Source organism: Centrocercus urophasianus, unplaced genomic scaffold (assembly GCF_019232065.1).
Source record: "Centrocercus urophasianus isolate 14NV4802_14NV808 unplaced genomic scaffold, USGS_Curo_1.0 seq_12, whole genome shotgun sequence".
Lineage (NCBI taxonomy): Eukaryota > Metazoa > Chordata > Aves > Galliformes > Phasianidae > Centrocercus > Centrocercus urophasianus.
The window spans coordinates 24644581-24659385 of NW_024884364.1; the positions used below are offsets into that span (position 1 = coordinate 24644581).

General features: G+C 34.6%; 1 protein-coding gene across 1 annotated transcript in view; it reads left to right on the top strand.

Moving 5' to 3' along the window:
• NCAM2 (neural cell adhesion molecule 2) overlaps positions 1-14805 on the top strand; it is a 127512-nt gene that overhangs the window by 13403 nt on the left and 99304 nt on the right. The window contains exons 6-7 of the mRNA XM_042809654.1: positions 2507-2667; positions 10927-11072. Of these exons, the coding sequence (XP_042665588.1) occupies positions 2507-2667; positions 10927-11072 (307 nt within the window). The remainder of the gene's footprint in view (positions 1-2506; positions 2668-10926; positions 11073-14805) is intronic.

Genomic DNA, 14805 nt, shown 5'->3' on the forward strand with positions numbered 1-14805 from the left:
ACGAGGAATAGAAATATATGTTCTTAATCCCTCTTAGAACACTTAAAAGTGTAATGAGTGTTCTGGAGACCTGATTGACAGAAAGGATGTGGACAAGTTCTACTTCAGTTGTTTAGAGGATTTCCATTATACTATCTAGAAAGCAGTACCTCTGTACCTGTTGACATGATTCAGCAATATTAAGTAACAGTGGAATGTTCTCTGTATTTTTTTTCATTTTTTTTAAGATATGCCCTGACTCCTAAAAATCTCTCATTGGCTCTAGTGAATTTTCTTTAACAAGGCTTGCATAATTTGGGTCTCTCATTGTATAGCCCTACCTTCCTTACAATCCTTTGCTATTTTAATCAGTTGAAATCTGATTTTCTTTTCTCTTGATTCTTTTTCACTTTCCAATGAGCTGATTTAACAGAATGTTAAATTCTGCCTGGACATGAAAAAAGTCTTGAAAATCAAATGCTAGTGATATTGAAGTGTCTTACATTCTTCTCCATTGAATTAATCAAGTTGCTGATCAAAACTGTAGTTTCAAGCTTAAACATCTCTTTAGACCGTATCTAGTATGACAGAGCTTTTACTAGTTGTGTTGACCCTTTTTATTTCTAGCTGTATTTTTCTCATTCTAGAATGGAGGCATCTGAGCTGTTGTGTCGACATTACTCAAAAATGCCATAGGTCATTTTCTAGTTAGTCAGCTTGAGGTACCTAGAAGAAGGGTTGTCAACATTTAGTTTTGGTTCACTGTATTTAATATGTAAATGTACTTTGTTAATATTTCATGGACTAAGGGAATGTAATTCTTCCTCTGCTTAACTGATATTACATTACACCATGGCCTTCGGAGAAACAATACGCTAATAGAAATAAATTAGCGGTGGCTGAAATATAATTTAAACGTACGGGTCCTGAACTGGTAATGTTTACTCATGGGAATAGTCCTACGGAAAACACAGTTATTGTTTACATTTGTGGAGATCATTTACAGTAATAAAGTTTAGTGGGATCTGTTCCCTATGTCTCTACCGACAGGGCATAGAACTATCTAACAGAAGAAATAATAAAAGAAACAGTCTTCTTTTAACACGTTGTGTTTTCTTGTTCACCCGTATCAGTGTTAATCTGAACCTTCGCTTTTCCTAGAAGGTCCATGGTAATCTTCATGATCTAATTTCTTCTCATATGCGATCATAGATACAGGTAATGGATGAGATGAAGGACACTTGGACACTACTTTTGACACTCAGAATGGTCTCTTGTCTCCTACAGAGATTATTGTAATTTTTATGAAAACACTTAAGTGGAAAAATAACAAAAATGTTAGTGAAATGCAAGATAAACAGATGCCAGGGTACACCATTAATATTCCCAAGGAGGGGAAAAAACAAACAATATATGATGTTTTCACTTTTAGGGAAAGTATTATTTTAGAAAATATGAAGTATAACAATATATCAGCATTCTATGAGCAGAAAGAATGTGAACATGGTTTCTGTTCAAATCTTGAAGTAAAATGGCCATGAAAACAGGGATATGCATTGGTTTCCTTTCACAAAGAGCTTGGCCATCAAGTTTATTAATGCTGATGAAAATCAGGCAGTCTTCACATAGGCATATGAGAACACACTGGTGATTCAACATAAGTAAGGACAAAAGAATCCTAGATCAAACGAGTCAGAATGAAAAAAAAAAAAACAAAAAAACAAAACCTAAGTTAGAATTGCTCCCATTTAGAAGAAACCATTACAATAAGCTTGTGTATGCCAAGGTACTGAGATGGAGTGGTCAAGCCTTGATCAGCCCTCAAAATTGTTCACAGGTTTTATTATTTCTGTACCATCTGGTCAGGGGTAATTATAATGTCTGGAAATATGTCTGCTTACTAAATTGTGGCTAGCTAACAACATCTGAAAGGAAATAACTCAGAAGAGTTCTTTATGTGCCAGGAGGCTCTATGTGTAAGTAATATAAAATTATTTTTCTGAATCGATACTTTATTACTAATGTGAACTGCAATGGTAAACTTAAAAATGTGCTTTTGAATGTTTCATTTATACAACTATGTATTTGTCTGATTTCTTGAGCGCAAGTCATGTATTAGAGTTCTATTCACAAGTATTTCTTCTACCATTAAGTCATGAAAATTTAATAATAAAACTATTATAGTATTTTTAATACGTATATTTTAGAATCTGACAATAAAATTGTGAACCTGGGGTCTTGAACATCAAAATGGAGCCCAGAATGCATTGCTTATGTCTAGAATGTGCACATTCTTATGGAAAAAAAAAACCACGACACTAATCCAGCAGAACAGTTGTCATCATGCTCAAATTAACTCCCTTCTGCACACACTGCCGGTTTATGTCACGTGAGTTAATGCATTTTTCTTAACAGCATAATAGCACTTTCTTACAAGATTATTTAAAATTGATTGGTGCTTTCATTGTGCACTATTGCACTTTGGATCCCTCTGATTTTTTTATTTTTTTATTTTTTATTTTTTTAGGAATGGTAAACTTATTGAAGAAAATGAAAAATACATATTGAGAGGGAGCAATGCAGAGTTAACAATAAGAGATATAAAAAATATTGATGCAGGTCCTTATATCTGCAGTGCTAAAAACAAAGCAGGAAATGATAAAAGACAGACATTCCTTCAAGTTTTTGGTAAGTACTGTATATAATGTACCATCCTTCCTTTCGCGAGAGGGAATTAAAATTATATTTCCCAATTTTCAATGGAGCAGTATTCCTGCAGTGTGTCTACTGATGCAGGAAACCACTCTATAATTTTATAACTTTTTCCTTGCTATTGACCACTTTAACCTTTAATCCTGAATCCAATTTTGAAAAGGCTATCTTTACTATTGTACTATTCAGATACAATACAATGGTGTGTTAAATTGTTAATTCACTCTGGTTTGCCTTTAGAAGATGGCTGCTTGCAAGAAAACCAAAGAGAGAATAAAAGAAAACTATTGAAAGGGGCAACATGGTTATTTGTCCTTTCAGTCACATTTTGTTGTTTTTGAAGAATACCATGCAGAGGTGTTCCTGATTTTGTATCTGTTTTTGTCTTTTTAGTTTTGCTTTTTTTTTTTAAGTACGTGATTGCATACTCACTAAAAATTCTCTGATATTAAGAAAAAAGAATTTCAAAATCAAAAAGTAATAGAAACATGAAAACTTACCTATCTTTCTATGCCTTACTACCCAATATTGAAAAACCCGAAGTTTTCCTGACTGTGTCCTTTACACAGAACACTTGACTGTTTTCTGAGCATTTGTGTAGTTTTGGCTTCATAAGAGTAGACATCTGTAAGAATATAGATCTCCCTCAGAATCATTCTGCAGGATCAGGGCCATAGCTTATTTATGAAACTGGTGCAAATTAAGCAATCTATTTTTTTTTTTAAACTTATTTTTTCTTATGTTTAGTATCAATCTATTGTTAGTGTACCTCTACACTATATAATTAAATACAGCCTTTAGTAGAGAGGAAGATCACTTATATTTGAACATCTAAAGCATGTACTGAAGACAATGGGAAATGAAATTTTGCATCCCTATTAAAACTAGTAGTTACCTATACAAAGCAAAACAGTTCCAACAGAAGAGGCTAACCTGATGTCTTTCACTTGAAGCTGATGGATTGGTTGATGCTGTTTTCTGAATTTGAAGCTTGAGGCTGAAGCCATCTATAAACTCAACAGATTGACTGTCTGTGTGTCTTTCCCTGTCTTTCCCTGGGAAGCTCCTAATTGTTCCAGACTGTGCAGTTTCTAGTCCTCCATATACATACACATACATAGATGTGTTGCCTAAACATTGGGATACTTATTGTTCTGTGGTGATTGAGTGATCTTCTGAATTACTTTTCGAAAGAGTGAAAATAAAGCACTTTTAAATTTTATTCTTGCAAAATTAATTGATTAAATAGATATCATGAGTTTGTTCAGTCCTTTTGAATCTGTATTTCCTTTTTGCTTTCACAACATCCTGTGCTCCTAAAATCCTTAGGTAGTTTCTTTCTTGCATGAAAAAAAGTAATTCTTTTGCTTAATCTGGATGGAGCCTGTTTGACTTGGCTTTGTATCAGAAAATAAGCTTCTTACCTCATTTGTAGTCTTAAAAGCTCACTGGGATTTTAGTCTAATATTTCCTTTACTAAAATCACCTCTCTGAAAATGTGGAGCAGAGTTGCTGTATTTTCTCCTACTAATAACTCTCCTTCTTTTGTGTCTTTCACCCAGATTAAACTTGCCAATGTGTGTACAGCCAACCATTATTATACTTTTCTTCCCCTTAAATGCATTGAAAAAACTGCAGGCTGAAAATGGCAAGGCAGATGGCTAATTATTATAGCTCGGTAGCTCACAAACAGACAGTTTATGTTAAAATAACCTATTAAATTACATGTATTTTTTTTTCCACTCTATTAGGTTGTTTATCTCACCTACCTGCTATCTCTAATCTTAATTTACAATTCAAGCTTCTTGAGACTATTGTCTCCATGAGTACATCAGGGCTCTGGCAGTATTGAAGACTCTAATGCTAACTGTAAAGCAGTAATAATAACAGTAATGTTATGGAATTCACCATTTTAAATTCCTTGTACTCTGCATTTTGGTATGGATGTGGTCAACATAGTGCCATCTAATATCTGCAGATGTTCATTTTCCATACGTGACTTTGGTTTCTGTTTCTGTTTTTTGTTTTTTGTTTTTTGTTTTTTTTTTTTTAATTGCTTCAGGTATCAGTGTTTTAAAAGCTATTTTATTTTCATATCAAATTGTTATCCAGACTTTTTCTGGAACCATAACACATATATAAAGTCCTACATACTTCCACCCTGCTCCCTTCAGTTTTTAACTGTGATTGCTGCATTTTATTTGTTCTCCATAATAAATTTTAGAGGAGAGGGGAAATCCCTGACACTGAAGATTTCTTAATGATCATGCTTATAGTATCGTCTGACCACATACTATTTCTGTTTCCCAGATTTTCTTAAGTATAATCTGAAGCTTGTATAGCAGGAAGATTTATTCAGCTGTGTGCAATGTAAATTTAATTGATTATTGTGGAAAGAATATACTGTCATTCCTGTATGATTTGTCATCAGACGGATGAGAAGATAGAAAATGTAAACGACCTCTTCTGACTTTTCCCCTCTTATGCTTATTCCAAATAATTAAAATAAAAATATTTCGCTTTCTTCTGCTCTCAGAAGCTCTGGACCTTTTAACCAAGCAGGCTAGAATCTATACTGAAAATGTGGTGTTAAGGTTGCCTACATTTTTCACTATTTTCAAGCTTTATAGCCACATGTTTTACTTTTCCAGTGCCTTGAACACATCTAGTTATTTTTCTTTCATCTTAACAAGCAGATAAATGTATGTTTTGCTTTGTTTTCTGTGGTAGCATTCAATACATGTGTAGGTGCACTTTGTTTAAATCTACTGATATATCCACCCAGGGAATACTATGTACTTGTTTATAAAACTATCTGTGCTTGCTCATCCCTACGCCAGCTGCAGTTTCAGGAAGTGCAAGTCATCAATTGAAGATTCAGTGTTAAACATTCATATGCCTTCTGTATTCCTTCTTCCCTTTCTTACCTGTGTGAAACAACTCTAATTCTTCAAATAAAAATGATGCTGTCTATAAAAGTGATTATGCCATATCTGTCAGAGGACAAGCCTTAAATCCCTTCAGGTGGAAATTAGTAATACACAATAGTGCATTTATCATGTGCTAAATCAAGTCCTAATGTATGAGCAAGGTTGGTTTTTTTTTTTCTTTTTTTTTTCTTTAAGACAGGACTCAAATTTCGAGAATCAATTGTTTATATATTTCTTTGTTGGGCTCTAGCTTATGTACAAAATTCAAATTGTACCAGCAATTTTCAGGAGGACAGAGTTGCAGTTTTGCTACCTGATTCAGCTGTGGATGTGCCGGAAAACAGCATATCAGGCAATGATTTCACCGTATAATAAATCCATGTTTGCACTGATAGCATTTATTTTCAAGGGATATAATCAGGAAAGTCTCAAGCTTTCTATTTGTTCTGCTGAATCTCTTGTTAATGATATGGGTAGAACTTTGTGAATTCATTAAAATATATATATTTTCCAGAAATAAGTTGTAAATAGCAAATAACAGATATAGAGTCTCAGATTGCTATCCATGTTCTTAAGCTTTGTAGGGGAGGCTGTAAAGTACACAGCAGTGAGCATAAACTGTCAGTTTATAAGGTATTCTCCCCGTGTTTGAAATCTATTCAGAAGAGACCAAGGAGGAAATTTTGAACTAAATTATTGAGGAAGTGGTAGAGATCTGAAGACCAGACTTCTCTGCTCAGAGAACAAACTTTCCAACCAGCAAATGTTATTTCTTTCTTTGGCAGCATCACTCTTGCTAATATTTCAAAAGTAACATCTGTAGTGATGAGCACTGTGATGAGAATAATAGAATAGTTGAGCTTGGAAGAGATCTCTGGAGGTCATCTGGTCCAAGTCCCCAGCTACACACAGAGGTACCTAGACCAAGTTGCCCAGGACTATGTCCAAAGGCAGTACTGCTGGCTTCCAAGTAAAATCATTTTAATGAAGCTCAAGCATAACTCCTTTTTCAAACGTAATTCCTTTCTGAAGTGCTCAAGCCTACTTTCATTTCGGTCAGATCATTTGGTTAAGAATTTTTTAAGTACATTATTATCAGATTGGATAATAGGAAAAAATTCTTCACTGAGATGGTGGTTAGGTACTGGGGCAGACTCTTCATGGCAGTGTTGTCATCACCAAGCCTGTCAGAGTTCGAGGGACATTTAGACTATGCTCTCAGCGATATTGTTTGATTTGTAGGTAGTACGATGTGTAGCCAGGAGTACAACTTGATTGTCCTTGTGCATCCCTTCCAACTCAGCATATGTTGTGATTCCATGATTATAACACAAATGCTTCAATTGAAGCATAATTTTGACCAAAGAAACTAGCAAAGGCCGGGAGGTCTTCTGGACTGACAGTCCAAGACCCTTTATTTTCATCTGTTTCTTTTTTGCTAGAATACTGAAAGTAAATACCATTTCAGTTTGAAAATGATCATGTCAGTTTAAAAAGAACAGTTTAAGAACTGAAAAAAAAAAATCCATTTCAGTATTTCTGTCAGTCGTAGTATTTGCTTTCTTGAATAAATGTTTTTTTATTTCTATGCAAAAGTATTTTAATATTTTCTAATGCCCAAAATGTAATTTAAAAGCTGTCAAACTATTAGTCAATAGCTTGTGACCTATTAAAATTAAGCAATTAAATAATATCTTTTCCCGTTTTCAGCTCTTCTTCCTAGTAATAACTGTCAGCTAGATACATTTGATGATTAATCAGTGCTTGTTCCTTTAAATGTCAGCCTTCATGTCTAAAATGTCAAGTTAAAACTTTGCCTTCTAATAATCTATTTGAAGAAGACTTTAAAGAAATTTAGAATATAAATCAGAGAGATAAAAATATAAATACTTTAAATTATATACTTTGGAAGAAGATGCATCATCCTGAGAAAATGAAATTGTCATGTATATGTGGGGAAACAATCGTTCTGATGAAGATAATGCCAAATTTTGCAAATTTCTTTCATAAAATACTACGTGTGATGCTTTTATTTGGATGATGTATCTGCCATACATTTTTCCTTGTTTTCAAGAATGATAATATATCAAAAGAAAGAAAGAATTGTTTATACTATAGCCAGGAGGCATGGCTATAGAAATAGAGTATCTGAGCTTAGTATCATAGAATGTTTCATTGACATTTGAATGATCCTAGAAGTGAGAGTTAATACTATAATTATTATGATGTTATCTATTATCTCAAATTCTTCTTTGCTTATTTCTCCAAAGTAGCATCCTTAGTTATACTACTGAGAGCAGTTACAGCTTTTCTCAACTGAATTGCTATCCTACCTTAATGCTTTGCTTACTGCCTTGTAATGTACTAAATAAAGATGGATCCAACTGATATTTATAGAGACCCTGCTCTCGCAGGATATTTTCTTCTTGTGCAGAGAGTCTCTCACCTTAGATTTATCTTAATGAAGGATATTAGAGCACTACTTTGCTAGGGAAAATATTACTTGTTTTTCATCTCTATACAGTTAACATAAAGTAGATTTTTTGTAATAGCCAAGGATGAACAGACTATATACAAGCAACTGAATGGCTATGGAGATAAGGAGTGAGAAGTGAGATCAAGAATGATGTGGTAGAAATGAAAGAAGATGATCTATCTGGATATAGCAAATTTGAACCTGGTTTTATCATTTTTCTTGGTGATACAAAATGCAGTATCTGTGAGACACTAATAATAAATTTCAATAGTGGTAAAAAAAAAAAAAAAAAGAAAAACGATACCAGATATAAGGAAAAAAAAATATCTATGCTGTGAGGACAATTTTTAAGATAATCCTCAACAAATCTGTGATCAATCTGATCTGATTGTCCTCATAGAATAGGACTGCAGCATCAGGCTGGTGAGAAAGATCGTGTAATCTATTCTTGGAATTTTTTTTAAGATAATCCTCAACAAATCTGTGATCAGTCGGATCTGAACAGAGTTTGCTGCATCGGTTTTGAGCAAGGAGTTGGAAAAGATGACATCCTAGTTTCCCTTCTAACTGGAATGACTCTCTTTCCCCTTCTGATCTATGAACGTAACGTGATTACATTTCTGCATAGTATATACTTCTAAAAATCTATTAGAAGATGCATTCACTCACTGTTTTATTTTGTGCTTCATGTAGACTATTAATCTAGCAGCATTTCATCAAAAACAAAATATTTGCATGGAAAATATACAATTAAATTTACTCATAGAAACCTAGCTCACTGTTTTTAAATGTAAACATATTGAATCATATTTCTATTACAGGGTTACATATTAGGTTTTCCAATGAGATGTGTGTCTCATTCAATTTGCAGATATTTGGAGAAGCTTGTTAGTGGTTAAATATGACTGAATATATAGTGCCAACACATTTTTTTTTATGAAGGTACTTGAATGCAATGGAAGAGAGTAATATTCTATGCATAGTTCTGCAGCTGAGTTCTTTTATGATATTGTACAGACCAGTCCTCTAAGAAGTGTTCCTATTTAACTGGAAGTAGCATTGCAATGTAAATAGCCTGTCAAGACACAGTATAGCTCGAGAGCTGTACCAGTATCTGTAAACTGGAATGATCTGAAGAATATGAACAGTTTCTGGACTTTTAAAAAATGTATTTTTTCACCAATTTACAGAGTAGCTAAATATATATATATATATATATATATATACATAAAGAATATTGTGTCAGGACTTTTCGTTTCTTAATAGTGTTAATAGTACAGTATGTTTGCTATCAGGAGATACTGTTAAACTCCGTTTGTGTAAGGCAGTTAGGTATTTCTAAAGACTCAAGGTAAACAATATTGACTTTATTTCAGCAGGGATAGAGTTAATTTCCTTCACAGAGGCTCATATGTCGCTGCATTTTGGATTTGTGATGAGAATAGTATTGATAATGTAGTGATGTTTTAATTATCACTGAGAAGGGCTTTGAAAGATCCAAGTACTTCTTTGTATCTTACATTGCCCTACCAGTAAAGAGCTCAGAGTGCAGAAGGACCTGGGAGGGGACACAGTCTGAACAGCTGACCTAAACTGACCAAAGGGATTTTCCCACAGTACATGGTGTTGTACTCAGTAATAAAAGTTGGTGAAAGAAAGAAGGAAGAGGGAATGCTGTTAGGCCATTTGTCTTCCCAAGTAACCATTACACATGATAGAGCTTTGCTTTCCTGGAAATTTATGAACATCTGCCTGCAAGATGGGAAGTGGTGTTGCTTTGCTTGTGCACACAACTTTCGCTGATCTAATAACTGTCTTTTATCACAACCCACAAGTTTTTTTTTATCTTTACCTTTCTAATTCTCTAATCCATCCCACTGAGAATGCTCTGCTGCCTACCAAGCTAACCCACAACAAATATTAATAATCCTGTATTATTCCAAGTCTTTGAAGACAAGCACAGATTATCTTAGAGTCACAGAACAGGTGAATCAGGAGGCATTTCTGGAGGTCATCTAGTGCAACCCCACTGCTTAGAGCAGCATTAGCCCGGGCAGATTGCTTGGGACCGTGTCTAGCTGTGTTTTGAATACAGTCAGGGATGGAGACTCTACAGCCTCCTGGGCTTGCTTTTGTGTTCGGCTACTCTTCACAGCAAAAAAAAGGTTTTGCTCTTCTTAAATGTTATTTCAATTTGTGTCTATTGTTTCTTGTCCTGTCTTGGCACCACTGAGAAGAGCTTGTCTCCACATTTATTCACCTCTGTCAGATACTTACACTCATGGTTAAGATTCCTCTGAGTCATCTCTACTCAGGGGCACACTGCTGGTTCGCGGCCAACTTCTTGTTCACCGGGACCTTCTTAGGCCCTCTATGCGTAGCTGCTTTCCAGTTGTTAAGCACCAAGCTCCTACTGTGACACAGAGTTACTCCTACTCGTGTTCAGAATTGCCATGGAGACATTGAGTCTTTGTTTCATTCCTGAAATGTCCTGTTCCCTAAGACACAAGAAGCCAGGAGAAAAGCACAATGACAGGGCCGTCAGGGCAAGGGCCTTGTTGATAAGGGCTTATCCCATTGAACTGAAGCAAGGGAGTAGGCAGCCCAGGGTCTAGCAGCCATGCTTAGACGAGAGTTCAGGTTGTCAAATGCAGAGAAGTAGCTGTTCTGCAACTTGGAATCAGAAAAGTTGATTGCTCTTATAGATGATCATGTTAAACCTTTAGGTAAACTGAAGTAAATGAATATAAATGCACTTTTTTAAAGTAAAAAAAAATATATTTTTACATTTTTTATGCAAGGTGAATAATATAATTTGTATTTTAACAGTACAGCCTCAAATAATACAACTTAAAAATGAAACCACATTTGAGAATGGGAAAGCCACCCTCATCTGTGAAGCAGAAGGAGAACCTATTCCAGAGATTACTTGGAAAAGGGCCATTGATGGAATAACTTTCTCTGAAGGTGACAAGGTAAATCAGCCTTTACAATATCTAAATATACATTGTTTTGCTACTCTTCATAAGCAGAAAGTGAACTTACAGAAATTGAAATTAATTTTAAGTGAAATTGGAAGGAACTAATATTTCCTAAGTTAATAAAAAAGATGTTTAAATTCCAAATTTTAAATTAACGGTTAAATTATAAAAACATAAAACCAAATACACACACACACGAAAAAAAAAAGAAAATTTAGAAAGGTAATACATAGATTTTCTTGACCATATTTGGAATTGGTCCAGTATTTCTCAAACTGCTGTGGAGCTTACTGAAGTCTGAAAAAAAAAAAAAAAAAAATCTTTTCCAGATAGTTTGGAAATCTTTTCACCTCACTTTTTTTATTTTTTTTAACTTTTCTCTTCTCTTACATTTTTCCTGCCAAAGAGCAAAGTTGTCTTTTACTACAAATTGAGCCCATTTTTCCTATTATGTTTCCATTTTCATGCTTTATTACAAAAATAAGTTGAGTAGAAAAAGATTGTAATGAAGAAAGTCAGTTGCTGTGGGAACAAAAGCTGTGAGGAGATGAAATGGTAAGCAAAATGGAAAGGTGTAACGTTATTCCTAATGAAGTAGATCTGTTTCTCAGGAGTGTTTTAAAAATAGTTTTCTTTAAATATTTGAACAAAAGTTTGCTTCTTAGATAAAATACAGATCTTGTCTTCACTACTTGAATTGTGAGATAGCATCTGTATGGATTGCTAATTCTGAATTTAGGCAAAATAATTAAACAGTCTGCTTGTAGATGTTTGCAAATTAATAGCTGTCACTTAAAAAAAAAAAAAAAAAAAAAAAAGTGATCAGATCAATCAGGGAATTAGATACAAAGTAAGTTTGCTGAGTTTATAGGGAGTTATTGTGCAAGGATTGTTCCGAAAGTAATGCCTCCTATTTTATTCTGTTGGTCCATAATGTCAGAGGTGAATGTTGATAGTGTGGCAGTAGAGGTTGAACCTTCCCACCAGTATTCCATTACATTTTAATGGACAGCAGAGCAGCAGTCTGACAGTGAAATACTGTCTGATATGGAAGTGTGTATGGAGCAAAGATATGGAATTTAATTTCTTCAGCTGGAAAACATTGTACTCAACAACGTGTGTTGATGCTTGCTGAATGTTCATGGAGACCAAACAGTGGATGTGAACGCAGTGAGACAGAGGGTGGTGCGGTTCAACAGTGGCGACAGCGTTGTGAAAGACAAGCCACATTCCAGATGGCCATGCACAACTGTCATACTGTGAAGAGCGTCTTGATCAGTTCACCCACACATATCAGGGGATTATGACTACGGAACTACGTATGGAGTTGAATATTGGCTTCAGTGTGTTGGAAACAATGGTGGCAGTGTTGGAAACAATGGTGGCAGTGTTGGATTATTGCAAAGTTTGCATCGGGTAGGTCCCATGAATGCTCACAAAGGAATAGCAGAAAAACTATTCAAGTTTGAACCAATGGGAAGCTGAAGATGGTGATTTCCTGGATTGCATCATTACGAATGATGACACATGGTGTCACCACTACAAGCCAGAGTCAAAATGACAGTCCGTGCTGTGGCAACATATGAATTACTCATTGAAGAAAATGTTTGAGATGCAGCCCTCAGTAGGTGAAGTGATACACACTGTCTTTTGGGATAGGAAAGGGGCAATCATTCTATATTTTCTAGAATTCAAATGAGCGATCAACTCTGATTGCTACATTGTGACACTGACTAAGCTAAAGGCATGAACTTCCACAGTCAGGCCTTCCACAGTCAGAGAAGAATACAACCTTTCTCTTCCAACACTGTAACACCAGGCCCAATACCATGGAAGACCATGGAGCACGTTGTCGTCCTTGTGTGCGCTGTCCTACCACACCCACTGTATAGTCCAGATTTGGCACCATCTGACTTCCATCTGTTTGGGCTAATGAAAGATTGACTGTGCGGGCAACATTTTCCTAGCAACAGTACTATCATAGCTCCTGTGAAATAGTGGGGCACCTCCACCACTGCAGATTTTTTTGAATGCTGCATGCAGGTTGTTGTCCACTACTAGTGGAAATAAATAGCTAGTGGTGACTGTGTAGATAAATAGTGTTTTGTGGCTGAGAATTTGTTCTATCAAACAATATTATTGTGCTCTTTGTTGTATTTTCCATAGAAATAGATAGGAGGCATTACTTTTAAAGCGACCTACGTGTATTAAGGAATTACTTATTGTTCTAATGGAGAATGTTTTTTCTTGTCAGTTCTCCTACTCCACCTCTCATGGCACTGTAGCAGTTTTTATATGAGGTTGTGCCTACCATTTTCTTGTTCTGTGATTTCCATTAAAGAAAAACATCTTTTTTTTCTTTTTTCTTTTTTCTTCTTTTTCCAAGTAGTTTTTCATTATTCAAAACAGTCTCTCTCCTCCTTAACTATTTCAAGTTGAAGATAATCTTTCTAATGCATCAAGTCTGCACTTGGTTCAAATGTTAAAAATGTGTTTTTTTTCACTTATGTTAGGAATACTCCTAAAATAGTTATATCAGAAAATGAAAGAAAATTGCAGAAACAAGCTAAACACATTGATGCCATTGAAATCTGTTATTTATCCAGTACTCATATAGTATGGTATTACATTCGTAATTCAAACTACAGATGATTAAGCTCTTTAGACTTGTCAGTATTATATAGGTATCGTTTTTTGTGTGTGAAAGATAAAAAGACCAAAAGTAGTTAGATGGTTTCATTTTGTTCTTGCCAGTGAAGGAACTTTCAATGTATTGCTCATGGCAGGCTTTTGCCAAATGTTGAATAACTGTTATGAAATACTTTATGTTCCGAGCTATAAAAAATGCTTCTTAATTTTCCACACGGTTTTGCAATACTCTAAGGAGGAAAGACTTGCTTAACTAGATCTTTCCTACCAAATTTTGTGAATAGGTTAATAGGAAACCAAACTGGTGATGAATAAATTGTTGAGTATTTCTTGAGTAATACAGCAGTGTCCTGCAACAAGAAAGAGAAGCAAAAGGTGAGTTGAAGAAAATAGAGGTTTTTATAGGCAATCATAAATTCAAGTTATTTATTATATGTGTTATAACTTGAAATAGTGTCCAGTCACCAGACTTATTTGCATAAATATAAAAAAAAATGTTTTCTACATTCAGTGAATTCATCTTTTGAATTTTTTAGTAGTGAAAAAAAATTGGTGCAGACTGTAGTTCATGAATACTTTTGTTGAACCAAGTATTGAGGGGATGGTAGCGTTTTTTTTTCTAGAAGAAGAGGTAGAAGAGGTAAGATTTGCTGTCAAGAGAACAGTTACCATGATAGTGAATAAAAATCACAAAGTGTTAATATTTTTAATTATTGTTTTGTTATTTTTAGAATATAGCTGCTCCGTCTTACTCTTGTTCTGCTAAAATGCAGGTATAGCTTGTGTGGTTAGTTATAGGATGGCTGTCTGAAATGTTTAACGGTTCCATACCTTTGGAATGTTGCCTGAAGGATTTCCTTGCCAGAAAAAAATGCAATGGAATTTTAATTTCTGAAAACCAAAATTAATTTGATCAAAGAACATATGGAAAGCTTATTATGTAAGGTGCAAATTATGTAATAACTCTTTCTTTCCTTTCTCTTCCTCCCTAAACATAGTGGATTGAACAAAATACTGCAAAATTTGTGGCATCCTTTGGTTTATGGGATTCTGATTTAACAAAGAGTAAATATCAGTG